General features: G+C 39.8%; 1 protein-coding gene across 16 annotated transcripts in view; it reads left to right on the top strand.

Moving 5' to 3' along the window:
* ERC1 (ELKS/RAB6-interacting/CAST family member 1) overlaps window positions 1-27,365 on the top strand; it is a 520,764-nt gene that overhangs the window by 85,955 nt on the left and 407,444 nt on the right. For all 16 annotated transcript variants that reach the window (XM_036301306.1, XM_036301299.1, XM_036301300.1 and 13 more), the window contains exon 3: window positions 13,078-13,494. In XM_036301306.1, coding sequence (XP_036157199.1) covers window positions 13,078-13,494 — 417 coding nt within the window. The remainder of the gene's footprint in view (window positions 1-13,077; window positions 13,495-27,365) is intronic.

Genomic DNA, 27,365 nt, shown 5'->3' with positions numbered 1-27,365 from the left:
AATATAATTAATCCAGCCACATTCTTGTTCACAGTGGGCCACCAGCACAGGACAGACTCAAACCCTGTGGCAATCTGATTTCTAGCCTTAAACTCCTTTGGCACCTCTCTTGGAATCCCAATGGAATCTGTGTATATATGGTGATCAAAGGAGCCCCTGGACACTCTCTCCTCTGTCTAGTCCAGGGGTGGGCAAACTTTTTGACTCGAGGGCCACAATGGGTTCTTAAACTGGGCCGGAGGGCCGGAAAAAAAGCATGGATGGAGTGTTTGTGTGAACTAATATAAATTCAAAGTAAACATCATTACATAAAAGGGTACGGTCTTTTTTTTTTTTTTTTTTAGTTTTATTCATTTCAAACGGGCCGGATCCGGTCCGCGGGCCGTAGTTTGCCCACGGCTGGTCTAGTCTGTCTGTCCATTGAAAAAGTTTACAATATGCCAAATGAAAGGGATAGCCAATTGTCTTAGAGCGCAAGTTACATTCCATTTGCTGGGCAAGGCCACAAGTAAGGGTCCCCCATGACAGCACCAGACATCAGCACGGGATATCAACAGTGCAGCATGATTGGCTTCTGGGGATACTTGTCCATTTACGCATCCAGATAAATTTCTCATAAACTTCGAGTACTGTTCCCCCCTTGAGAGGCAGGAGGTATAGTTTACGTCGGAGGATGGGGGCCAGATCATTTGTGTGGGGGTCGTTGCTCTTTACCTCTGTTGGATTGGAACAGGGCAAGAGTCTTACAGGAAGGGTTTCCCTAGGCGGTTTCCTCCTGGTACAAGGCAAGCACATATTCCATCCCGTTAAGGTCTGAGATCCATCCGAATGGAAATGGGACCACATGGGGTTCTGGCCTTCCTGCTGTGCACGGTAACAGTTGTTTTTATTTAGGGCGCGTACAGAATATTTAATCCGTTCCACCCAGGCATTTGTTCCCTTATATCCTACTTCCATTTGCACAGTGGTGGCAGTCGCCTAGGGGATCTTGTCCTGTGACATCTACTCCTAAATCTAGTCCTAGCCAGTCTTTTGACCTAAAGGCTGAAATATCCAAGTCATTCAAGTTATCTATAATCAATAACTTAATTGGGTAAGCATGATCCAGATTGTACACCTTTCTCCAGCTCACATTGTATGCCGCTACAATTTGTCAGATCCCTAAAGCAAATAGAACTCAGTACATGATGGTTATTAAGACATCTCACAGTTTTTAGCGTCAATTTCAAGGGGATATGTCCTGGTATGGCTGTTAAGTTGATGTGTGTCTGCCCTTAAACCGTGTGTGATGGGTCCAATCTTGCTCTGCAGTCTGAACAGCAGTCTCTGTGGTAAGCAAGACAGGTAGGGTCCTTCCCAGGAGGGTTCCAACTTGCTTCCCTTCCAAGTCTTGATTAGAACATAGTCTTCTGGTAGATGGTGATGAACTGGAAACTCAAGAGGGCCTTGGGTCAGGAAGCCTTCTAACCTGAGAGAGATTAGAGTAGAAGAGATACCCAGTACATAGTTCTTAAAAAATTTGGTCCCTAGTTTTCATTGTAGGAAGATCTTGATGCTTTCCAGGGCCTATAGGAATCACCTACAGCCAAACCTAAGTAAAAAATACATCTTTTCTTAACACTTAAATCCTAGGAAGGTTGTCAAACCCATTCTACCAAAAGATTATATAGCATTCAAAGTGACAAGAAGGCATTAAACACAAACATAAGCTAGTAAAACTTCAGTTCCCACAACTAAGATTACTTTTTTTTAATACCTGATTAATGTAACATATAATAATTTATAGAACTTTTGCTTCAGAAAAGAAAGAACCAAAATAAGGTTTATTTTCTAACTTCATGTGTCCTTTGATGTGGTCAGCAAATGACACTAATTGGATTTCTGCTATCAATGTCCCTGAGTACATTGATATAATCTATTTACTCTCTGTTTAGGGAGGCAAAATAAAAATCATTTACTCTTAAAGTGTCCTCGGTTTAGGGAAGATAAGATTTACTAGATGACTCCAATTGCTGTTTAACTACAGGCAGTCCTCAGGTTACGTGTGACTCAACGTATGTCGTTTTGTGCTTACATCGCCATCTCCCATTTATTTATTAAAAAAAAAAGTTCTGTCATTCTGACGTATGTACATATATGCTTTATGTTTTTTATTATTTATTTACCACAAATAAAGGTCAGGAATTGTTATCTTTCTTTTAATTTTTTCTTACTGTTTCACTTCATTACTGCTGTGTATGTGCTCCATGTGAGTGACGTAGGTGCTTAAAGTTGGGTTTCGACTTAACGGTGAAATCGAGTTAAGTCTTGCCGTAGGAACAGATATCCCACGTAACCTGAGGACCTACTGTATTTCAATTTCCCTATTCCCTATCCTGGCTTACTGGTCTGTGTCATTTATTCAACTTCTTTTCAACATTTTTCTTTTTAAATTCTTTTTAAAAAAAATATATTTCTTTATTGATTTCAGAGAGGAAGGGAGAAGGAGAGAGAGATAGAAACATCAGTGATGACAGAGAATCATTGATTGGCTGTCTCCTGCACACCCCCTACTAGGGATCGAGCCTGCAGCCCAGGCATGTGCCCTTGGCCAGAATCGAACCTGGGACCCTTCAGTCTGCAGGCCGACGCTCTATCCACTGAGCCAAGCTGGCTAGGGCTCAACATTTTTCTTTACAATCATTTTATAACTTTCACAAATATTCCTTTAGAAAACCTTACAACTTTCAGAAGTAACTAGCTTTAGAAACCACTTTCTTCAAAATGTATTTTCATGCCCCATGCTTTCTCTATTATACCAAAACCATAATTTCTTCCCATAATTTTAGATTTTTTTAACCCTTAGAAACCTTAATTTTTAGGTGGCATGGAAGTAATTAATATTCCTCAGATTAACAATACATCCACATTTTAAGAGATATTTTAAATAAAATACAAGACTTATTCATTAACAGATTCAAATCTATTCTCTATATTTTCCCTAAGAGGCAAACTCAAATTAATTAATGTTTCAGTATCCTGTTATTTCAAAATATTTAGGTGTTTATCATTTAACCCAGTAATGCTCCAAAGCCTTTAAGTTATCAAAGACTTTTGAAAATTATGTATAGGCCTATGAGGCTGGAGAAAAGGGCAGGGGGAGAAGGGAGCAGGCCCCGCAGCCTGTTCCCACACCTCTAGCTACTTGGATTCAAAACTGCCACATTTTCCCTTAGAGATAACGTGCTAAGGTGTGGGTGTTGAGTTCAGATTCTGATAGTAGCCAGACTGTTAGGTGAAGAAAGTGTTCTTTGGGAAGGGGGTGAGAATGTTGGCCTTGGAATCTAAAGGTTCAGTGAGGGGTCCCTTCCTTTTTCTCTGTGACCCATATGCTCCCCCTCCTTTCCTGAGAATAGTATTCCCAAGATAAACATTAACTCGGGTCTACGTATACACTTGTGGGCCCAAAATGGATCTAGCTGGTCAGCTAAGCCACGTGGGTCTTCCATTTAACTCTCTCTTTTTTTTATTATTATTTTTTACGCTGCTTCAGCTCCTTTTGCAACTTAGAAAAGTTGGTTCCTGGTAGTGCAGAGGCCTCAGGGCCGTTTGGAGCCCTCCTCCTGACAGGGAGGCTGGGATTGTAAATCGCCATCTTGGATGCTCCCTCAGATTGTCTCCGGGTTGCATAGGGAGGGGAAGGCAAGGCAAGGCAAGGGATCCCCCTTCTTTGTCTACCCTTGTTCTCTTTTAGGCTTCTCTGCCTTTACAGGGGGAAGGACGACTGGGCCCTTCCTCCAACAGAGAGCACACTCAATCTCCTCTTGAGTGACTGGACTTTTATTATTAACACTAGAGGCCCGGTGCACAAAAATTTGTGCACTGGGCGGGGGGGGGGGGTCCCTCAGCCTGGCCTGTGCCCTCTCGCAGTCTGGGACCCCTCGGGGGATGACCACCTGCTGGCTTAGGCCTGCTCCCCGGGGGATTGGGCCTAAGCTGGCAATCAGACATCCCTCTGGCAGACCGGGAGACCTCGGGGGATGTCCACTTGCCAGCGGGGAGCAGGCCTAAGCTGCATTCTGACATCCTTAGTGCTGCTGAGGAGGTGGGAGAGGCTCCCACCACCACTGCTATACTGGCAGCCGTTAGCCTGGCTTGTGGCTGAGCAGAGCTCCCCCTGTGGGAGTGCATTGACCCCCAGGGGGCAGCTCCTGCTTTAAACGTCTGCCCCCTGGTGGTCAGTGTGTGTCATAGTGACCAGCCATTCCCAGTTGTTCTGCTGTTAGGGTCAGTTTGCATATTACCCTTTTATTATATAGGATAGAGGCCTGGTGCATCTTTAGTCATAAACAAGCTCTCAAAAACCAGTAACAGAGACACTATAATAACGCAAGGAGGAAAAAGAGAGAGAGAACCAAGATGGCGGCATAGGTTAACGCTGGGGTTTGCTGCCTTGAACAACTACTTCAAAAGTGAAACTAAAAAACGGAACGGACATCACCCAGAACCACAGGAACGCTGGCTGAGTGGAAGTCCTACAACTAGGAGGAAAGAGAAACGCATACGGACACTCAGAGGAGGCGCAGTGCTGAAGTCAAATTCTGAGGTGTGGAGTGCACGGAGCGGGCTGGCGGCGGAGGGCGCGGTTGGCGTTTTCAATCGGGAGGGAGTCACAGACTCTGAGCTCCAGATACGGGCGAGTCTTTAGGGACCCAGACTCAAACGGGAGAAGCGGGACTGTCTGGCTTCGGTCAGAGCAAGTGCAGCTTTCTCTCCAAGGTTTGCAGCGGGTGCTGGGACTCAGAGAGGCAGAGCCCCTGGGGACAGGACTGAGAGCCGCCATAACTGCTCTCTCCGGCCCACCCTGTTGATCCTGTGCGACCCGCCCCGCCCAAGCCCTGCACACAGGCATTTGCCGGATAGCCTCAGGCAAAGGCTAGATTAGCACCTCCCTAGAGGACAGAAGTTCTCTCACTGCAGACACAGCTGATTCTCATAGCCACTTGGCCTGGAGGTCAAACCCTCCCTGGTATTAGCTACAACAATCAAGGTTTAACTATAAGACTGCGCACAAAGACCACTAGGGGGTGGACCAAGGAAGCATAACAAAATGCAGAGACAAAGAAACAGGACAAAATTGTCAATGGAAGATATAGAGTTCAGAACCACACTTTTAAGGTCTCTCAAGAACTGTTTAGAAGCCGCCAATAAACTTAATGAGATCTACAAGAAAACTAATGAGACCCTCGATGTTATATTGGGGAACCAACTAGAAATTAAGCATACACGGACTGAAATAACGAATATTATACAGACTCCCGACAGCAGACCAGAGGAGCACAAGAATCAAGTCAATGATTTGAAATGGGAGGAAGCAAAAAACACCCAACCGGAAAAGCAAAATGAAAAAAGAATCCAAAAATGCGAGGATAGTGTAAGGAGCCTCTGGGACAGCTTCAAGCATACCAACATCAGAATTATAGGGGTGCCAGAAGATGAGAGAGAGCAAGATTTTGAAAACCTATTTGAAGAAATAATGACAGAAAACTTCCCCCACCTGGTGAAAGAAATGGACTTACAGGTCCAAGAAGCGCGGAGAACCCCAAACAAAAGGAATCCAAAGAGGACCACACCAAGACACATCATAATTAAAATGCCAAGAGCAAAAGACAAAGAGAGAATCTTAAAAGCAGCAGGAGAAAGAAACTCAGTTACCTACAAGGGAATACCCATACGACTGTCAGCTGATTTCTCAACAGAAACTTTGCAGGCCAGAAGGGAGTGGCAAGAAATATTCAAAGTGATGAATACCAAGAACCTACAACCAAGATTACTTTATCCAGCAAAGCTATCATTCAGAATTGAAGGTCAGATAAAGAGCTTCACAGATAAGGAAAAGCTAAAGGAGTTCATCACCACCAAACCAGGATTATGTGAAATGCTGAAAGGTATCCTTTAAGAAGAGGAAGAGGAAGAAAAAGGTAAAGATACAAATTATGAACAACAAACATGCATCTATCAACAAGTGAATCTAAGAATCAAGTGAATAAATAATCTGATGAACCAAATGAACTGGTGATTATAATAGAATCAGGGACATAGAAAGGGAATGGACTGACTATTCTTGGGGGGGAAAGGGGTGTGGGAGATGCGGGAAGAGACTGGACAAAAATCGTGCACCTATGGATGAGGACAGTGGGTGGGGAGTGAGGGCGGAGGGTGGGGCGGGAACTGGGAGGAGGGGAGTTATGGGGGGGGGGAAGAGGAACAAATGTAATAATCTGAACAATAAAGATTTAATTTAAAAAAATTAATGCAAGGAATCTGGAAAAAATAAAATGAAAAAATATAAGTGATGATTAAGCATTAAGCAAATATGATGATTTTGCTGAGCAGTGATGAATAATTTCTCTGCAGTGTCATAGTAAGTGGAATAAAGACACTGACACCTAATATTTTACAGTTTTGAATAGTATTGTACAGTTTGAATTCTCAAACACCGGGAGGCAAATAATGAGAAGGATCTATAATGAGGGGGAAAGCTAAGTTTTGGATCTATATATATAAATTGAGTAGTTTTATCCAGAGCTATTCTAATTCATTGGAATTATTTCAACAAGTTAGTTGAATAAATTCAAAAGGATGATATAAAAGCATGTTTAATGCAAAGGAAATGTGTGGCACCTAAAACACTACTTGCCTATCAATGTCTGAGCACCACCAAAAGGGTGTGCACTAACTTTATCAGTAGCAGATGATAGTGTAGGGAGGACAGTCAGTCGTACTGTGATCTGTATATATGGGGCCTGGTGGGTACCAGAAATATTGAGGGGACACTTTACTTTGCAGTATACCTGAAACTAATACAAAATAATATTGAATTTAATCTGATCTATAATAATAAAAGTGTAATATGCTCATTAGATCGGACAGCTGGACGACCTTCCAGATGAAGCTGCGGCTCCGAGGGCCGAGCCCCTTGCATGAATTTCGTGCATCAGGCCTCTAGTTGAAAAATAAAAAGACACTGTATGACATGGGGGGAGGGTAAAATTAAAAGGAAAGCAAAGGTACATAAAGTAATAACTACATACTTCACATATTTCTATGCCACCTAAAATCTAAAAAAGATTATTTCTAATGAATATATTTTAAATTTATGATAATAAGTAAAATAAAAATACATGGGAGCCCTGGAGGAGGCCTTGAAATGGCACGTCCAGGGCTTTGATATTAAGGTCTCCAGCTTTCCATCTCCTGGATTCAGTCCTAACAGCAACAAGGACAACAGTCAACATGCTGCTTACAGTTCTCGCCATGCCACCCACTAGGTCACCTTGGACATGAGCTTTCTCATTCCTGTTAGATTGGCAGGGAGTGTCCATGGCCACACCCAAGAGGCATCTCTTAACTGTTCTGAAGACTGGTGGGTGTTTCAGATGGTAGCAGAAGCAACAGCATGTGTCCTATTCCGGCATCCCACCCTGTGACCAGGCTATATATATATTTAAAAAAACTACACACACACACACACACACACACACACACACACACACTAATAAAAAGGTAATATGCTAATTAGACCGGGAGACCTTCTGGACATCCTTCCAGACCAGCCGTGGGCAAACTACGACCCGTGGGTTGGATCCAGCCTGTTTGAAATGAATAAAACTAAAAAAAAAAAAAAAAAAAAAAAGACTGTACCCTTTTATGTAATGATGTTTACTTTGAATTTATATTAGTTCACACAAACACTCCATCCATGCTTTTGTTCCAGCTCTCCAGTCCAGTTTAAGAACCCATTGTGGCCCTTGAGTCAAAAAGTTTGCCCACCCCTGTTCTAGACAAAGCCATGGTGGCGGGGCCAAGACAGAGGCGGTTAGGGGCGATCAGGCTAGGAGGTGAGGGCAGTTGGGGGTGATCAGGCCGGCAGAGGGGGGCAGTTGGGAGCGAGCAGTCTGGCAGAGGGGGCCAGTTGGGGGCGATCAGACCAGTGGGGGCGGAAGTTGGGGGCAAGCACACCAGCAGTGGTTGGAAGTTGGGGGCAAGAAGGCCGGCAGGCAGAGTGGTTAGGGGCGATCAGGCAGGCAGGCAGGTGACTGGTTAGGAGCCAGCAGTCCCAGATTGTGAGAGGGATGTCTGGCTGCCGGTTTAGGCCCGATTCCAGGGATCGGGCCTAAACCAGCAGTCGGACATCCCCCAAGGGGCCCCAGATTGGAGAGGGTGCAGGCTGGGCTGAGGGACACCCCAACCCTCCATGCATGAATTTCGTGCACTGGGCCACTAGTATATATATTTAATTTCAGAGAGAAAGGGAGAGGGAGAGAGAGATACAAACAACAATGATGAGAGACAATCATTGATCGACTACCTCATGCATGCCCCACACTGAGGATTGACCTCTCCTGGTTCTTAGGTCGATGCTCAGTCACTGAACCATGCTGGCTGTGCCTATATTTTTTTAAGTCATGTATTTTTATCTTTGCGTCTTAAAGAAGTGTTTTAAACATTTTTTTTAGTACTGGTTTTGTCTAGGAAACACTTTATCTTTTCTTTGATTCTAAATAATAGGCTTGATGAATAGAGCAATCTTTGTTGTATTGGTAAGTCCTTGCTTTTCATCACTTTGAATATTTTATGCCAATTCTTTTTGGACTGCAAAGTTTCTGTTGAGAAAACAGCTGGTAGTCTTATTTAAACTCCCCTGTACTTAACTAACTTCTTTTTGCTTTTTGTTTGTAAGATTCTCACCCTAGCCAGTTTTGCTTAATGGATAGAACATTGGCCTGTGCACTGAAGAGTCCTGGGTTCAATTCTGGTCAAGGGCACATGCCCAGGTTATGGGCTGGATCCCCAGTAGGGGGTATGCAGGAGGCAGCCAATCAGTGATTCTTTCTCATCATTGATGTTTCTATCTCCCTCTCCCTTTCTGAAATCAATAAAAATATTTTTTTAATAAGATTCTCTCTTTGTCTATAACCTTTGGCATTTTAATAATGATGTGTCTTGTTTTGGGCCTCTTTTCTATGCTTTCTGGACTTGTATATTTCCTTCTCCTTTTTAGGGAATTTTTCAGTCATTATTTCTTCAACTAGGTTTTTAATTCCTTGTTTGTGGGCTTGCCTATGCTGAGTTCACAAAGGAACAGTGTCACTCTCCTCTTTCTGGTATCTTTATTATGTGAATTTCTGTATGCTTGATATTATCTTAGGAGAATTCCTTCAACTACTCATTCTTAGAAAAAAAAAATCTTTTTTTGCTGTTCCTATTGGTTGTTTTCCATAACCTTGTGTTCCAAATTACTGATTTGATCTTCTGCTTCATTGAATTTGCTTTTTATTCTTTCTTGTGTATTTTTCTTTTCAGATATTGTATTCTTCAGTTCTGGTTTCTTTTTTTTTTTAAATGATCTTTATGTCCTTTGTGTGTTTTTTGAAGTTCTCACTGAGTTCATCTCTTCTTTCCCTAAGTTAATGACGCATCCTTATAACCATTGGTTTGAATTCTGTATCTGGTATATTGCTTGCCTCCATTTTGTCTAGTTTTTTTTCTGGAGTTTTCTTTTTCTTCTCATTTTGGTCCACTCCCTGTTTCGTTTTTATTTGGTTGATCTGCTGTGTCTCTTGTACTTGACAGAGGTACCTTATGTACAAGGTGTCCTGTGGGGCCAAGTGGTGCAGTCTCCCTGGTCATCTGAGCTGGGTCCTTCATGGGTTTTTCTTGTGTGGGTTGTGTGTGCCTTCTTGTTGTAGTTGAGCCTTGATTGCTGTTGGCATGTCAGTGGATGTGATTGACCTTCTGACTGGTTATGAGGGCTGGTCACAACTACAACAGAGAAACTGTTGTTTGGCAGCTGACCCTGTTGGTGCCAGCCATGCTTGTCCTTCAGGGGCATTGTTTGTGGAGTTGGTTGGATGATGCTCTTGTGTGGTCTGTAGCTGGCCATTGGTATGTTGCCTCTAGAGACTTTGGGAGGTGGTTTGGTGCAGGCCCAGGTCAACTTTTGCTTGTTTCTGGCTTGGGGCCTCTTGGTAGGAGCTACAGAGAGATCTATGGTTGGTTGCCATTTTTGCTGGGGTTGAGGCACCTGGGAGAGGCTACCCTGAGAACAGAAGCTGGATGCCACTTTCTGTCGGTTTGGCCTATGTGGGCACCACAGTATGAGCTGAGGCCAGCTGCCACTTGTGCCCGGCTTGCGGCTGCTTAGTTGAAGCTATGTTTCCGCCCAAGATGGCTGCTGCTTATGCCAGGTTTGGAGCCACCTGATGGGAATTACAGTGCAAGTTTATACTGGTTGCCCATTTTGCTCTGCTTGGAGCTGCTTGTTCAGAACTATAAGGCACGCTAAGGCCAGCCACTGCTTGTTTAGAGTTTATGCAACTTTGTGAGATTTTGGAAAGGTGTGCTGTATGATCTGAAGCAGGTCGTTCCTGCAGAGGAGCCTCGAGGATCAGGTTCAGAGTTGGGTGAGATAGAGTCTCAGGGGATCACCAGGATGGAGTGAATGGTTTCAGCCAGGTTAATGGAGAGCACATATTTGGCACTTGCCTATACTGAGTCTGTTTGTGGGCTTGCCTATGCTGAGTTCACAAAGGAACAGTGGCACTTGCCAGAATTTTTGTTGTCCTAGAGCAGGGGTGGGCAAACTTTTTGACTCGAGGGCCACAATGAGTTCTTAAACTGGACCGGAGGGCCAGAACAAAAGCATGGATGGAGTGTTTGTGTGAACTAATATAAATTCAAAGTAAACATCATTACATAAAAGGGTACGGTCTTTTTTTTTTTAGTTTTATTCATTTCAAACGGGCCGGATCCAGCCCGCGGGCCGTAGTTTGCCCACGGCTGCCCTAGAGAGAGTTTCTGTAACCCCTGCTCCTCCAGCCCTTATTCTGAAATTTGTCCTTGGTGTTTCTTGAGCTGCTGCCCTTGTGCTGGAGCTTACTACAAGTGAATTTGTGAGCTAGTGAGTGTGTGGGTTTTTAAAGAGATTCACCTCAGTCTCCAGCTGCTCCCTATCCTTTATGGATGCAATGTGTACTGTTTTTCACAGCCAGATGTTTTGCGGACCCTCTCCTTGGCACTGATATCTCAAGTTTGGGAGCCTGATGTGGGTTCTGGGACCCCTTGTTCCTCAGGAGGAATCACTGCAGTCTAGATATTCCTCTTGATTCCTAAACACCATGCCCTGGGTGTGGGACCTGCGTGTTCCACATCTCCACCCCTCCTACCAGTTTCAATGTGGCTTCTTTACATCCTTAGTTACAGGGGTTCTGTTCAGCTGCTTCTCATGGATGGTGATTGTATAATCTAGTTGTAGTTTTGATGTGGTCATGGGAGTAGACGAGCACAGCGTTACCTACTCCACCATCTTTACTGGAAGCCTCTAGATTTTATTTTATTTTACTTTTTTAGATTTTATTTTTATAAGGAAGTACATTACTAAAAATATGTCTTGAAGAAAGATGTGAATAATTTTGGTCAGTTCATTCTGGTTTACTGATGTTGTTTGTATGTTTTATGGTGTTTTCTCTCCCAGAAAGAATTATCTCTGTAAATAATATTGTTGGGCTTTATCCCAACTTTAAATTTTGTTGTTATAGTGTATGTGAAAGCATCTTAAGTAATAACTTTGTACATGCATGCTTCTCTATATAACTGTAAGGTCATGATCTTTTTGTACTCTTTGTCAGTATCAGACTTTCTCACTTCTATTTTTCTGGAGGAAAAGGGAATGAAAAAAAAATTTTGTAGCTTCTGTAAGCTTTGGGTACACAGTGACTTAAGTGTTGACATAGCTCTGATTGACATAGACATTAACCCCTTTCAACAGGCCTTACATTGTACGCTGCAGTTGAATGTCAGCAGGGATTGCCTTCACATAGCCAAGCGTCTTGCCTACAATGTGTGTTCATTCAGCAGAATCCACTTCCAATAATGGCACTACCAATGTTAGCTGTTAACACTTTCCATAGCTGATGATTTTACCTACCTGTTTTTTCTTTACCCTTCTTTCTTGTTAAGTCATTTACCAGTATTTCAGTGACAAATTTGGAAAAGTTGTTAACCTCATTGACCTATGCAGGTGTTTGAAACTGGGTTGTAGAGAATTGGGAAAGAAGTGAGCTTGATACTTTAAAATGCTTTTGGAATGAACAGTATTTTTATGGTTCATTATAGTTCTGCAATGGCTCTGTTTGTTACTGGTGAGCATTCTCAAGTTTTAAACACTATAGATATGGTTCTTATAGCGTCCCTTTGCTGGTCAGTTTAACTTTAAAGATTTTTTAAGAACGTATTTTGATTTTATTTTTAATGGAATCACTTCAATCTTGACATTGCTTAGTATGATATTTTTATTATTGTAATTTCTTATTGGGGTACTATCTTTTCTTCTTTTCTGTACTTTTCTTCCTCCACTAATTTCTCCTCCCTTTTTCTATCTTTCTTTCTTTCAGTTCGGGGAGTCAGAACAGACTTTCTAGAGGAGATGATGCCTGACCTAAGAATGAAAGGACAAGTAGGGTTTAACTAGCCATGAGAGATGGACAGGGCAGAGAAGACTGCATAAGAAGAGGTTAAGGGGTAAATGCTGAATAGTGTGGGCTTTAGATAACTGAAGAATGCCAATTTATCCTGAGTTCTAAATTTTTTAGTTAGAGAAAAATAATGTCATGGATACATGATACCAGTATCGCACCCTATTATATTAAATTAAGGGTGATTTTTGGTGAAATTTTTTGTATGATATGTTTGTATTTCTGTGAATTTCCCATATCTTTTCTCTCCCTTCCCCTTAGTTCTATTTAGTAATATCTTCAATTATTTTAAACAGTGTCTTTATTTTGTCATGCCTTATGCAAAGTGAGGAGCTGCCATACTTGTTTCCTTTTGGCAATAAGCATAACAAATTATTGATATTTTACAGATTATCTCAATACTTTTTTAAGACAATGTAATACTGAATAATGTGGATCCTGATTGGCTAACTACAAGGTTCTGAGAGCCCTGGTAGTTACTTTCTGACTCTTCAATAGGCTCTGTTTTTGCTGCTTGAGGAGGAAAGCTGATTTGGGGTTTTCTTTTTTGTCTTGGTTCTAGCACATGCAAATGACAATTCAGGCTCTCCAGGATGAATTACGGATTCAAAGGGACCTAAACCAGCTGTTTCAGCAAGACAGTAGCAATAGGACTGGTGAACCTTGTGTGGCAGAGCTGACAGAGGAGAACTTCCAGAGGCTACATGCTGAACATGAAAGACAGGCCAAAGAGCTATTTCTTCTTCGAAAGACTCTGGAGGAAATGGAACTGCGTATTGAGACTCAGAAGCAAACCCTGAATGCTCGGGATGAATCTATCAAGAAACTTCTGGAGATGTTACAGAGCAAAGGACTTTCTGCTAAGGCTACTGAGGAAGACCATGAGAGAACAAGACGACTGGCAGAGGCAGAGATGCACGTCCACCACCTAGAAAGCCTTTTGGAACAGAAGGAAAAAGAGAACAACATGTTGAGAGAGGTGAGTGACCATTTTTTCAATTGTTATTACTTCCTGTCTTTTTATCGTGATTAGTCAGCATCTTGCTTGGCCTAAATAAATTTATGTGCTCCACCAAGGTAGTGGAAGGGAATTTTTTCTTTGGTATTTTAAGTGGTTCACTGGTTTCTGTTCTGATTTGCTCTCTTGTATGAGATAACAGTGACTGGTATGTGTGCTGGCTTGATAACTTTCTGGGTCTTTCTTTTCCCCTCCTGGTTTCTATAGACACATTTTGTTGCTAGAGAGGCACAGCATTTTTTGTATTTGTTACTCATCTTTTGATTTGTTCAGAGACACACATGCAACAAAACCAGAATCAGAGTAGCTAACTATTGGGCAATTTTAAAATATTAATAAGAGAAAGTAAGCAGTAACTTCAATTTAGGTGTGCTCATAAAGTCCTTGACAGCAGTAACGGATGTTTGCCTTATGGTTTCCATGGAAACTGTTGCCTTAATATAAAATATATGTGCTAAATATATGTGCTAAAAATCATTTGCTGCCATGGAGGCATAGTGAGAAAGAAGGACATATAGGCATACTGTCACTTATAGAAAGAAAACTCAGACTTTAGCTGACCATTGTGGTTGTTAAGTTTTCACTTTTCTAGATAATGCTTCATTTTAAGAAAGCATAAGTAAAAAATTTTTCTTACATTGAATTAAAAAAATTGATAGCTTTATTCTCTACATGTGGTCAGAGACTTCAGATAACTTTCATATCTGGATAGAGAAAAAAAACAACTTAGAACTGTGTTAATGCCAGTGTGAATAATTCGTTCTTAAATGAAATGTAAGGAAGGAGATTTAAAAAAAATGGAATATTCCCAAGACAGCAAAATGGTAACTTTAAAAGAATACTTTTAAATATATAGTTTGTTTCACAGTTTCTCCTTTTGCAAAAAATCAGAAATATCTACACTGAGGACATTTTTATTTTTTAAAAAATAATTTTATTACAGAGTAAATCCATTGTACTTTATTATAGTAAAATTAGAAAATATATGTCAGTTTTCCTATGTGTATGCAGCTATGCATAATGTAATGTCACCCACTTTCTTAATAATTCGTCTTGATTGTCTGTCTTTCTTTGTCAATACTTGTAAAGTTTTATAATTTCAAATGCATTGATAACGTTTCATTGCATTTATTTGAATATCTCTTACTGTTGAAAATTTAGACCACTATTAACTTTTCAGTATTATCAACTGTGCTGTACTAAATTTCCTTAATCATTTATCCCTATATATTAATTTTTTTAGGATAAATTCCTATAAATTTTGCTCAGTCAAATAATATGTACATTTTTGAAACTTGTCTTTAAAAAAATTTTTTTTATTGATTTCATAGAGGAAGGGAGAGGGAGAGAGAGAGAGAAACATTAGTGATGAGAGAGAATAATTGATTGGCTGCCTTCTACATTCCTCCTACCTGGGATCGAAGCTGCAATCTGAGCATGTGCCCTGACCGGGTTTCAAACCTGTGACCTCCTGGTTCTAGGTTGATGCTCAACCACTGAGGCATGCCAGCCAGGCTATCTTGTCTTTTAGAGTGATTAGACCAGTTGATCCTTCCAACACATACTAACTATATTGTTATGATTAATCTGTAGCAGTGTATATTTTATGCTCTTCAAATTACCATCACATCATACTTTCTTAGAAAGTTTTCTGTAAATTCCCATATTATAAACACATCCTGAGTTTCTTTCAGTTTATTTTAAAGACTCTATATTTCAATGAGATAATCCAGAGTCTGGCCATAGTATATCAAACAGCATGCAACACGAAAACTATACCAGCATCATGATGAACTTTGAATGTTACATTTTTACTGCTTCTTTTCTGAATATTTCAACCTATGCCCATTTAATTTTGAGTTTGGGGGTTAACAAATAGTAAATAGCTAAGTATTATGAAAAGTCACCATGTTACTCTGGCAGAGAACAATCAGAATTTTGGTAAATTTGAAAAGGTGGTAGGAAATCCATAAATTTATGACCGATTTTCAAATAAACTCTACAGATAACAAGTCTCACTCATGTACCTCATGTGGAAAGAAATATAGGCCTTGTTGGGGAGATCCAAAATGATGCAGGAGTAGGTGGTGGACTTACACTTGCCGCCTCCGAGTACCAAACTGGAATTATATCTAAAATTATAGAAAGTCATCTTGAATAACCATCCTGAAGACTGCTGAAGAGAAGTCTTATAACCAAGAATTTACAGAAGCAGCCACACTGAAACTGAATCTGGGACAGACTAAACTTTGTGGCTCTAGAACAAGGGCCATTATCTCCTCACATGCCTGAATGGAGGAGAGTCCTGCCTTCACTTGGCTAAATATTGGTTTATTGAGTCATTAAGCCTCATCCTGATGACTTCCTGAGTCTTTACCCCAACACAAAGGTGTGCAAGCATACAGACTTCCTGAGTCTCTACCCCAACACAAAGGTGTGCAAGCATACAGATAGACTTGGTAGGCCAGGGAACATTTACTGAGTGGCCTTAGACCCAGCACTGGCACCAAGTTTGAACCTGTATCAGTTTGGTAAGCACCAGTTGCCCCTACCTGGTGACCCACTGTGAACCTACTTCATACAATTTGAGTACAGCCAGAGGCTCTGTCAGTGACTGAGCCTCTTAGGCAACAAACAGGCAGAAGTGTATTTCAGGGGCCTGGTGCTAGTAAAAGCCTACTGTGGTGAGTAGCTTGGTCCTTCCTGCATACATCCAGCAGAGGCAGCCACAAACTGTCGATCCCTTGTAGTTACAAACAGGTTGCCGAGGGACAGTCATAGGCAGCGTCTGACTTTGGCCTGCACCAGAGTCCGTCCTGTGAGGCCCCAAAACCAACACACCCAGTGACCAGCTTCAGACAAAATCAGAGCAGGATTCAGTAAACTTCACAAGCAGCATATCCAAAGGGAGATCTTGGCAGCACCACATCCTGCTGATTGTATTCACTTCATGTGGTCAATACCTGCACAGCAACTCACATGCCATGGTTGGGGTTGAGCCTCACAGCCAGCCAGCCTGAGGGTCCATTCTGCACAGGAATATGCCAATAGCAGTCAAGACTCAGTAACAAACAGGCAAGCCCACATAACTCACAAAAGGACATTCTTGGAGCACCGAATTCAGGTGGTCAAGAAGGTTGAACTACTGAACTCCACAAGGACACCTACTACATAAGGCCACCCCATGAAGACATGAAGGCAAAGTAGATCTATATAATACATAGAAATAACAAAGAGGAAGCCAAAATGGGGAGACAAAGAAATATACCCCGAATGAAAAAATAGGAGAAATCTCCAGACAAAGATCTAAATGAAATGGAGGCAAGCAGTTTATCATATAGAGTTCAAAGTAATGGTTATAAGGATGCTCAATGGCATGAAAATGGACATAGAAACCATGAAAAATGACCAGTCAGAAATGAAGAATGACATAGCTGAAAATAATACACTGGAAGGAATTAACAGTAGGTTAGAAGCAGCAGAGAATCAAATCTGCAAGTGAGAAGACAAGGTAGAAAAATATCACTCAGAGAAGCAAAAAGAAAAAATACTTAAAAAATAAAGGGCAGTTTAAAGGAACTTTGGGACAACATGAAGTGTAACAACGTCTGCATCATTGGCATACCAGAAGGAGAAGAGAGAACAAGGGATCAAGAACCCATTTGAAGAAATAATAGCAGAAATTTCCCTAACCTGGTGAAGGAAAAAGACATAGAAATCCAGGAAGCTTAGAGAGTTCCAAAGAAAATGAACCCACAGAAGCCCACATCAAGACACATTATAATTAAAATGGCAAAGTTTAAATACAAATAGAGAATCTTAAAAACAGAAAGAGAAAGATAGTTACCTACAAGGGAGCTCCCATAAGACTATCAGTTGATTTCTCAACAAAATCATTTCAGGCCAGAAGGGGTTGCCATGAAATATTCAAAGTGATGAAAAGCAAGGACCTGCAACCAAGACTACTTTACTCAGCAAGGCTATCATTTAAAATTAAGGAGAATTAAGGAACTTCCCAGAGAAGAGAAATAAAGGAGCTTATTACACCAAACCAATATTACAAGAAATGTTAATGGGCCTGCTTAAAGGAGAAGAAGAAGAAGAAAGCAAAACAAAATGAAACGATATAGTTAAAAAGATAAAATGGCAATAAAAACATACCTATCAATAATCAAATCACTTAAATGCTCTAATCAAAAGATATAGGGTAGCTGAATGGACAAGAAAAAAAGGCCCATATATATATGCAGTCTACAAGAGACCTACCTCAGAAACAAAGATACACACAAAAGTAATGGGATGGAGCAAGTTATTTCATGCAAATAGGAAAAAAATGATGCTGGGGTAGCAATACTTTTATCTGAAAAAATAGACTTTGAAACAAAGGATATAGTGAGAGACAAAAAAGGATACTACGTAATGGTAAAGAGAGCAATCCAAAAAGAGGATATAACCCTTGTAAACCTTTATGCACCCAATATAGGAGCACTTAAATATGTAAAGCAAATCTTGACGGACATACAGGGATAGTAATAGAGTCATAGTATGTGACTTTAACCCCTCATTTACACCAATGGATATATGTCCCAGCAGAAAATCAACAAGGGAACGGTGATCTTAAATGACATCTTCAGAGCATTTTACCCTAAAGCATGGAATATACATTCTTTTCAAGTGTACATGGAACATTTTGTAGGATAGACCATGTTAGGACACAAAACAAGCCTCAGTAAGTTTAAGAAGATTGAAATCATATCAAGCATGTGCTGCCTGTCACTACTTGAGCCAATTAAGCAGAGAAAGTGTTGGATCATATATAAGCATTAATTCCAATACTGCTGGCAGTATGGGAGAGCAGCAGGTCATCCACAAAAATCTGCTCTGCAGCCCCTCCTAAATCAGCTGCTTATCTAGAGTAGGACAAGGATTACATGGGGGAAGTAGGGATTACAGACATGGGAAAGTAGGCTATGCAGGCTGGGGTGGAACTCCATTAAATCTTTCCATGATAATAGGCAGGTCTTGAATGAGAATAAACCACATTCCAAGGTTGACTCCCAGGTCCCGGGGGTATACAACTTCCAGCCAAGTTAGAATGTCTTTTTTTTTTAACCAGAACAAGGAAATCATGGTTAATGGTGCATGATTAATATATCCCATAACCACAGCTAGTACCCAGTATTAAAGACACAAAAAACAAACTAAAAAACACACAAAGACATGAAGAGTAAATAACATATTACTTAACAATGAATCAGTTTAAAATGAGGAAGAAGTCAAAAGATACCCTGAAACAAATGAAAATGACAACACAACAACCCCAAATCTATGGGACACAATGAAATCAATCCTAAAAGGGAAATTCATAGCATTACAAGCCTACCTTGAGAAGCAAGAATAATCTCAAATAAAATCTAACTTTCTTTTAAAGGAACATAAAGAACAACAAACAAAGCCCAAAGTGAGTAGAAGAAAGGAAATAATAAAGATCAGAGCAGAAATAAATGAAATGGAGTCCAAAAAAGCAAGACAAAAGATCAATGAAACCAATACCTGTTTTTTTGAAAAGATAAACAAGAGTGATAGACCTTTCATTACGTTTATTAAGGAAAAAAAGAGAGTGGAGCCAAATAAATAAAATCAGAAATGAAAGAGAAGTACAACTGACACCAAAGAAATACAAAGGATTATGAGAAAACGTTACGAATAACTATGTGCCAACAAACTGGAGAATCTGGAAGAAATGAATAAATTCCTAGAAATTTAGAATCTTTCAAAACTGAATCCAAAAGAATCAGAGAGTCTGAATAGATAGATTATAACTAGTGAAATTGAAGCAGTAATAAAAATACTGCCAACAAATAAAAGTTCTGGACTGGATGGCTTCCCAGGTGAATTTTACCAAACATTCAAAGAAGATCTAACAACTATCCTTCTCAAATTATTCCATAAAATTCAAGAGGAAGGAAGACTCCTAGGCTCATTTTTGAGAGCCAGCATTATCCTAATCCCAAGACCAGATAAAGACACTATAAAGAAAATTATAGGTCAATACCCCTGATAAACTTATATACTAAAATCTTCAATAAAATATAAGCAAACCTGATCCAGCAAGTCATTAAAAGTATCATACACCATGATCCAATGGGATTTATTCCAGAGATGCAAAGTTGGTACAATACTCAACAGATTAACAAATAAGATAGAAAACACAAAGAAAATGAAGGATAAAGATCACATGATCATATCAATGGAGGCAGAAAAGCATTTGATAAAATCCAGCACCCATGTCTGATAAAAACTCTCAGCAAAGTGGAAATAGGGGGAACATACTTCAATGTAATAAAGGTCATGTATGATAAACTCACAGCTGACATCATGCTCAATGGGCAAAAACAAGTATTTTTCATAAGATCTAGATCAATTTGGGGGTATCTGCTTTCACCACTTTTATTCAACAAAGTACTGGAAGTCCTAGCCAAAGCAATCAGATAAGAAATGAAACTCATTGTTTGCAGATGACATGATTCTATATATAGAGAGCCCTAAAGATTCCATAAAAAAACTGCTAGAACTGATAAATGAATTCAGTAAAGTAGTAGGATACAAAGCAAATATCCAGAAATCAGTTGCATTTTTATACACCAATAATGAATTATCAGAAAGGAAAACTAAGAAGACAAGCCCATTCACATTCACAATTGTTTAAAAAAGAATAAAATACTTAGGAATAAATTTAACCAAGGACGTAAAAGACCTGTACTCAGAAAATTATAAGACATTAAAGAAAACAGTGAGGAAGTTACAAATAAATGGAAGCATATACTATGTTCATGGATCGGAAGAATTAACATTAAAATGTTCATACTACTCAAATCCATCTAATGTTCAACCCAGTTCCCACCAAGAAACCAATGGCATATATCACAGACCTAGAATGAATGTTTTATAATTTTATATGGACGTAAAAAACCCTCTAATAGTCACAGCAATCTTGAGAAAGAACACAATTGGAGGAATCATACTCCCTGATAATAAAACTGTACTTTACGGCCAGTGGTATTCAAAAGAACATGGAACTAGCATAAAAAACAGGCATATAGATGAGTAGAACAGAATAGAGAGCCCAGAAATAAACCCACACGTTTATAGTCAATTAATTGACAAAGGAAGCAAAAACATACAATGGGGTAAAGATAGTCTATGCAATAAACGATGTAGATACATGCAAAAAAAAAAAAAAAAAAAGAATGAAAAGAAAAAGAAACTAGACCACCTCCTTACACCATACACAAGAATAAACTCAAAATGGATTAAAGAGTTAAATGTTAGACTTGAAACCATAAAAGTCCTAGAAGAAAACATAGGCAATAAAATGTTAGATATTTCTCTTAGCCACACTTTTTCTGATATATTTGTTCTGACAAGGGAAACAAAAGGAAAAGTAAACAAGTGGGACTACATCAAACTAAGGAGTTAGTATCCCAAATTTATAAAGAATTTATAAAACTCAACACAAATCAAACAAATAAGTTAATCAAAAATGGGCAAGAGACCTGAATAGAAACTTCTCCAAAGAGGACATACTAATGGCCAACAGACACAAAAAGATGCTCAACGCCATTAATCATCAGAGGAATGCAAATTAAAACCACAATGATATATCACTTCATACCTGCCATAATGGCTATCATCAATACAGCAATAAACATCAAGTGTTGGTGAGGATGTGGAGCAAAGGGAACTCTCGTGCACTGTTGGTGGATTACAAATTGGTGCATCACTGTGGAAAGCAGTACAGAGTTACCTCTAAAAATTAAAAATGGAACTCCCTAGTGACCCAGTAATTCCAAAGGAACTCGAAACACTAATTTGAAAAAAATATATGCACCCCTATGTTCATTGCAGTGTTATTTACAATAGCCAAGGTTTGGAAGTAGCCTGAGTGTCTCATCAGTAGATGAGTGGATAAGGAAGAGTGGATAAGGAAGTGATGGTACATTTATACAGTGGGATATTACTCGGCCATAAAAAAGGACGGCGAGAGGGGACAGACACGCCCTGGAGCCCTCCCGTGGTACCTCCCCGGCTGGCCAGATTCATCAAACAACATGGATGAATCTGGAAAGCATTATGCTAAGTGAAATCAGCCAGTCAGAGAAAGACAAGTGCCATATGATTTCACTCTTTTGTGGAATCTAATAAACAAAATGAACCAACAAGCAATATAGAAACTGTGTCATAGATAGAGAGCAGACTGACAGATGTTGGTATGTGTGTGTGGGGGGGATCAGTGGCGAGGGCTGGAGGGGTTGAGCAAAAAAGAAAGAAAAAAACTCCTGGGACAACAGTGTGGTGATTGTCGTGGAGAGGTGGAAGAAGAATATAGGGAGAATAAACGGTGATGAAAGGAGAGTTGATTTGGGGTGGTAAAGACAAAATGCAGTGTACAGATGATTTGTTGTTGAAATGTGCACTTGAAACCTGTATAATTTTGTTGACCAGTGTCATCTCAATAAATTCAATAAAAAGTGGGAAAAAAAGAAATATAGGCCTTGTCAACCATACCAATACACAGGTCCAGTTGCCATTCACAGTATAGCATCATCTTATAGGAAACACAGTCATACAATTTAAAATTATTTAAGAGCAAGTGGAAATGCTTGCTTCAGAAATAAATGTTTAGAAAGCTTGTTTTCCTTTCTATTTCTCTTATTACTTTTAAGATTTAGCTCAAATTTTAATTCTTTTTTAAAGTCTTTTCTGTGCAGCTCTATACATATATGTAGATGAACTAATGTTATAATATACTTACATGTATATTTCTTCATTGTTCACTTAATTTTTTTCATCAAAGCTGTCCATTTTTTAATCTTTATATTGCCAGTGTCTAAAATACTCAGTGGGTACTCAAAAAATGTGAGTTGGATAAGTTGAAATGTAGACAAAGAAATTTAAACCTGGAGGTTATAGAAAGGATAGCCTTTGTAGTTCATTTTTTCTCCTGCACGACCACTGGATATTAAAACTTGATGAAAGTTAGAAAACAAACTAAATCTCCAAACCAGTTTTGCTAATGAGTTTAGATACAGAAATCCTATCCTATATAATAAAAGCCTAATATGCTAAGTGTCTGGTCGTCTGTTCAACCAATCAAAGCATAATATGCTAATGATATGCTAAGGCCGCTCAGCTGCTTGCTATGACATGCACTGACTGCCAGAGGGCAGATAGTTGACTGCACAACCAGTCACTATGACGTGCACTGACCACTAGAGGGCAGACAGTCGACCGATTGACCAGTTGCTATGACATACACTGACCATTAGGGGGCAGATGCTCCAACGGGTAGGTTAGCTTGCTGCTGCGGTCTGGCTGATGAGGACTGAGCGAGATGGGCCAGACACGACCTGGAGCCCTCCCTTGGTACCTCCCCGGCTGGCCAACCTCTTGCATCCCTCCCTGGTGCCAATCGTGGGTGGGTGGGTGGGAGGTAATTAACCAAAGACCATCCTATAAAATAAAAGGCTAATATGCAAATTGACCAAATGGCAGAATGACCAATTGCTATGATGCGCACTGACCACCAGGGGGGCAGACGCTCAACACAGGAGCTGCCCCCTGGTGGTCAGTGCGCTCCCACAGGGCGAAGTGCCATTCTGCCAGAAACCCGGCTCATGGCTGGTGAGCGCAGCTGTGGTGGCGGGAGCCTCTCCCATCTCTGTGGTAGAGCTAATGATGTCCAACTCTGTGGTAGAGCTAATGATGTCCAGGGAGTGGGAGTAAGTCAGCAGTTGGACATCCCCTGAGGGCTCCTGGACTGCGAGAGGGCACAGGTCGGGCTGAGGGGACCCCCCCCCCCCGAGTGCACGAATTTTGTGCACTGGACCTCTAGTTATAAATAATACATTAGCCGATGGAGTTAACATTATGATAAAAGGAGACAGTAAACTGATAATTATGAGTTCAAATAAAGGAATTGAGTGGAATCTAATTATGTTGGGGGAGGGAATTTCTGTTAACAGTGTATCTTTGGGGAGGTACCCTTTACGGGAGATCTGAAAAAAGACAAGAAGATAGTTTTCCTGAGCATTTGGGTAAAATCATTTCATGAAGAAGAGTTAATAATTTCAAAGGCTTGATGGGAAAGAGTTTTGAGCAAACAGTAAGGAAGCTAGAGGGCAAAAGTAGCCTATATTATAAAACCCTAATATGCAAATTGACCGAACAGCAAAATGACAGGTGGAATGACTGGTTGCTCTAATGTTCATTGACCACCACAGAGGGAGCACCGCTCAGCTGACCAATGGGTGCCAGACACTGGGCTCACTGCTGGCGAGCGCTGTTCAGCGGTGCAAACCTCTCCCACCTCCGTGGCAGCGCACTACTGAGCAGCAGTGGCGGCAGGCACAGTGGGACCAGGATGAACCGGGGCGGCGCGGTGCATGGCTGCCTGCCACTTTACTCACTACTAAATCCCTTGGGGGATGTCAGACTGCTGGTTTCGGCCCCAATCCCCACAGGTCCCTCAGCCTGGCTTGTGGGGGTTGGGCCGAAACCAGCAATCCAACATCCCCCCCAGGGGTCCCGGATTGCGAGAGGGCACAGGCCAGGCTGAGGGACCCTACCGGTGCACGAATCCGTGCAGCGGGTCTCTAGTATAAAAGGAAGGCTGGCATGAGATGAGAGGTTGAAGCGGTAGTCAGGGACAGACTCACTTATTTCATTCATCAGATATTTATTGGGCACTAACCATGTGCAAAGCACTAGGGACATACCAGTGAACAAAAGAAAATTCATGCCCTTCAGGAGACAAAAGCACTTGACTTCATGATCCTTGCAGATAATACACCAATTTTATTCAAAGTACAAGAAAAACCATTCCAGTGTTTAATCAAGGGACTGAAAAATCTGGTTTAGTTTTTGAAATTTACTCTGGTTGTACTGAGAATAAATGGGAAAGGTATAGTTAAGCATTAACAAGGAAGTTTAAAGAACTTAACAGCTCTAATATAGACTCAGTGAACGGTGATTTGAAATGACTGTTGTATATTATATCACTAGCGTATCATGAAACGCAAAAAGAATTGTGCATTGGCCATGCCAGGATATCATAGGTTTTATTGTCCATATTTTAAAAATCTATATTTCATCACTTCTAGGACTCACAAGTTTCCCCATTTTAACAATTGTGCAATTGTCTTACCCTTGATGGTATTTTACATTCTTTGTCAGCAAGGCAGCAGTCCTGCTAGATTTGTTTGCCTGTGTATTCACAAGCATAGTCATAGCTGTTCATTGTTTTTTAAACATTGGGAGAAACTTAAAAAAATACATATTTTTATTAAATTCAGAGAGGAAGAGAGGGAGAAAGAGATAGAAACGTCAGTGATGAGAGAGAATCATTGATCAGCTGCCTCCTGCACACCCCATACTGGGGATTGAGCCCAAAACCTGGACATGTGCCCTTGACCGGAATCAAAACCCTGGGACCCTTCAGTCCGCAGACTGACGCTCTATCCACTGAGCCAAACCAGCTAGGGCATAGTTGTTCATTTTGTTATCATGTTAGTTGATGGTGTGAGCCTTGGTATTTATTGTTGACTTTAATTTGTTGTTCAGTGTGTATTCAGAATATTGCACTGTGAATCAACATTGAAACAAAAAATTATTGGTATGGAGAAAGTCATAAAAATAGTTCAGAATGATACATGATTAAACTCTATGGTTAAATAAGTAAAAAAGCATGGTTGCAATCAGTATAAAATAAAAGTTCTGAATAATAAGGCATTGTGTCATGATTTATTTGGAGGCATTTCCTCCTTTTCTTTACAGCACATAAAACAATGGTATATCTTAAATTCAATGGCATCTTAGATATGATGAAATCTGGTAACATTAAAATGGCATTTATACCAAGTAACATTTGTGATTAGTTTGTCATTTTGTTTATGAACATGATTTTGTAACGTACAGGTTGATGTGCTAAATAAAAGCCAAAGAAGAAAATTAAATTTAAATTAAGCATTGTATTTTCTCTTTGTACTGAAATTACATTATGTGACTACTTAATATTAGATTTTATATTGTTTATTGTAATAGCTTTCCTTTGATTGATAGAAGAGTGGGGACCTCTATTGGACAAATATTGACTTACAGGCAAGACTTGGTTAGTGCTTGGGGCTTATGCATATGAGTTTTAGCAAGTTTTATAAGTGATTCTGTTATACACCAAAGTTTGAGACCCAAATTTTGGTTCTAGGTCTAATGCAGAACATTATCTAAGGTCCTATGGAATTTTTGGATCTGCAGTTTATATGCACATTAAGTATTGTCGGTAGGCTAAATAAATAGTATATTTCAGACCTATATGTGCTTCCATTTTTTTTTGAGATCAGATGAGATCGGGCATGTTCAGTGTGGTATGGCCATAGACAGCTCCTATTTTTTAAAATGTAGATACTGTTGTGATGACTAAAGTATAGATTTAAGACATTATTACATTCATGCTAATTTTTGTCTCTATAATATTTCAATCAACAAACCTTGGTAGTACATCTGTTAATTATGTTAGGCTTTGCAGAAATGTTTGAGGTTAAAAGTCCTATTATTTGATTAGGTTCTTGGCTTGAAATACTGAATCTAACTAGCATAACTGAGGAAAGCCTGTCTGTATCATAGGCAGTTGTAAGGTATAAGCAGAGGAAAGGAGAGGGGAAAAATTAATAGAGATATATATAGAAAAAACTAGAAATAACAAAGAATAGGAAGAATTAAAAAGAAAAGGAGCCCCTAGTTAGTTTGCTCTTTTGTAGTGATTTTGGAAAATGAGTATCTTATTTATTCAGGTTCTTTCGCCTCCCTTCTTTTTGTCATTTATTCCTCATTTCCATTTTGACGGATAATACATTTTCCCAGATTAATGCCATTACTAGAGATGGTAAAAGGTTAAAGTACAATGTTGTCTGACATTGGCTGAGTTAAGATACAGAAAAAAAAAGTGAGGATTCTTTCTGTTTAAACTTTCCTTTATTTCTGTCTTTTTTGTTGTGAGTAGAGTAGACCTAGAACTTGTGTAAAGGGTTGAATCTATAAAAGGACTTCAAAAGCCATGTGGAGCTTCTACCCTTGAACCAAGGGGTTTGGAGGCTGATACTTGAAACTTAAAGACAAGAAATTTCAGACATAAGTAGTACTTTTCAGTCACAAATACTCCTTTCTCTTAGTTGTATAATTAAAAGTTGGCTTATTTTGAAAGAGAAACTATTAAAGAAAGAGAGAAGTATGAAAATTTGTTTCTAATGTTTGTTTTTCTAACTCTAGCTATTATTCTTTAGTAAGTTAATGAGAGGAAATGAACACATTTTCTACTGTCAACCTCAGTTGACAGTGTGACAAGAACCAGATAATTTTACCTGTACTTTAATTTTTTTTGAATGAAAATTTTCAGGTCAAAAGGAGCAAAATGAAGTGAGCAAATAACATATTCTACTTCTCATATTCATTTCTATTTCCAGAGTTTCATCTTATTATTAACAGTGCATGAGTCAGAGGCTTGATGTGCTCATTGGGAACAGGGGTTGTTATCAGCTCACTGACTGCAGGATGTGTTCATAATGATCTTTAATGTGCAGGCCTCTCAATGGAAATTTGTTATGAGTGAAAGGTTTTAAAATGTCTTAATAGGAAAGCTTTATGCCTAAATGGTTCTAAATGCATCCTAGTTTCTTAGCATAGGAGGATATTTTTAAAATTCAAATGAATTTCTGTTTTCTTTGTTTTGCTTATATGCTAACTAAGGTTTAAAATGAAATTATAAGAGTTTCACCTTA

Source organism: Myotis myotis, unplaced genomic scaffold (genome assembly GCF_014108235.1).
Source record: "Myotis myotis isolate mMyoMyo1 unplaced genomic scaffold, mMyoMyo1.p scaffold_m19_p_3, whole genome shotgun sequence".
Taxonomy (NCBI): Eukaryota; Metazoa; Chordata; class Mammalia; order Chiroptera; family Vespertilionidae; genus Myotis; species Myotis myotis.
The sequence above is the reverse complement of the archived record's forward strand: the minus strand, read 5'-3'. Positions and strand labels throughout refer to the sequence as shown.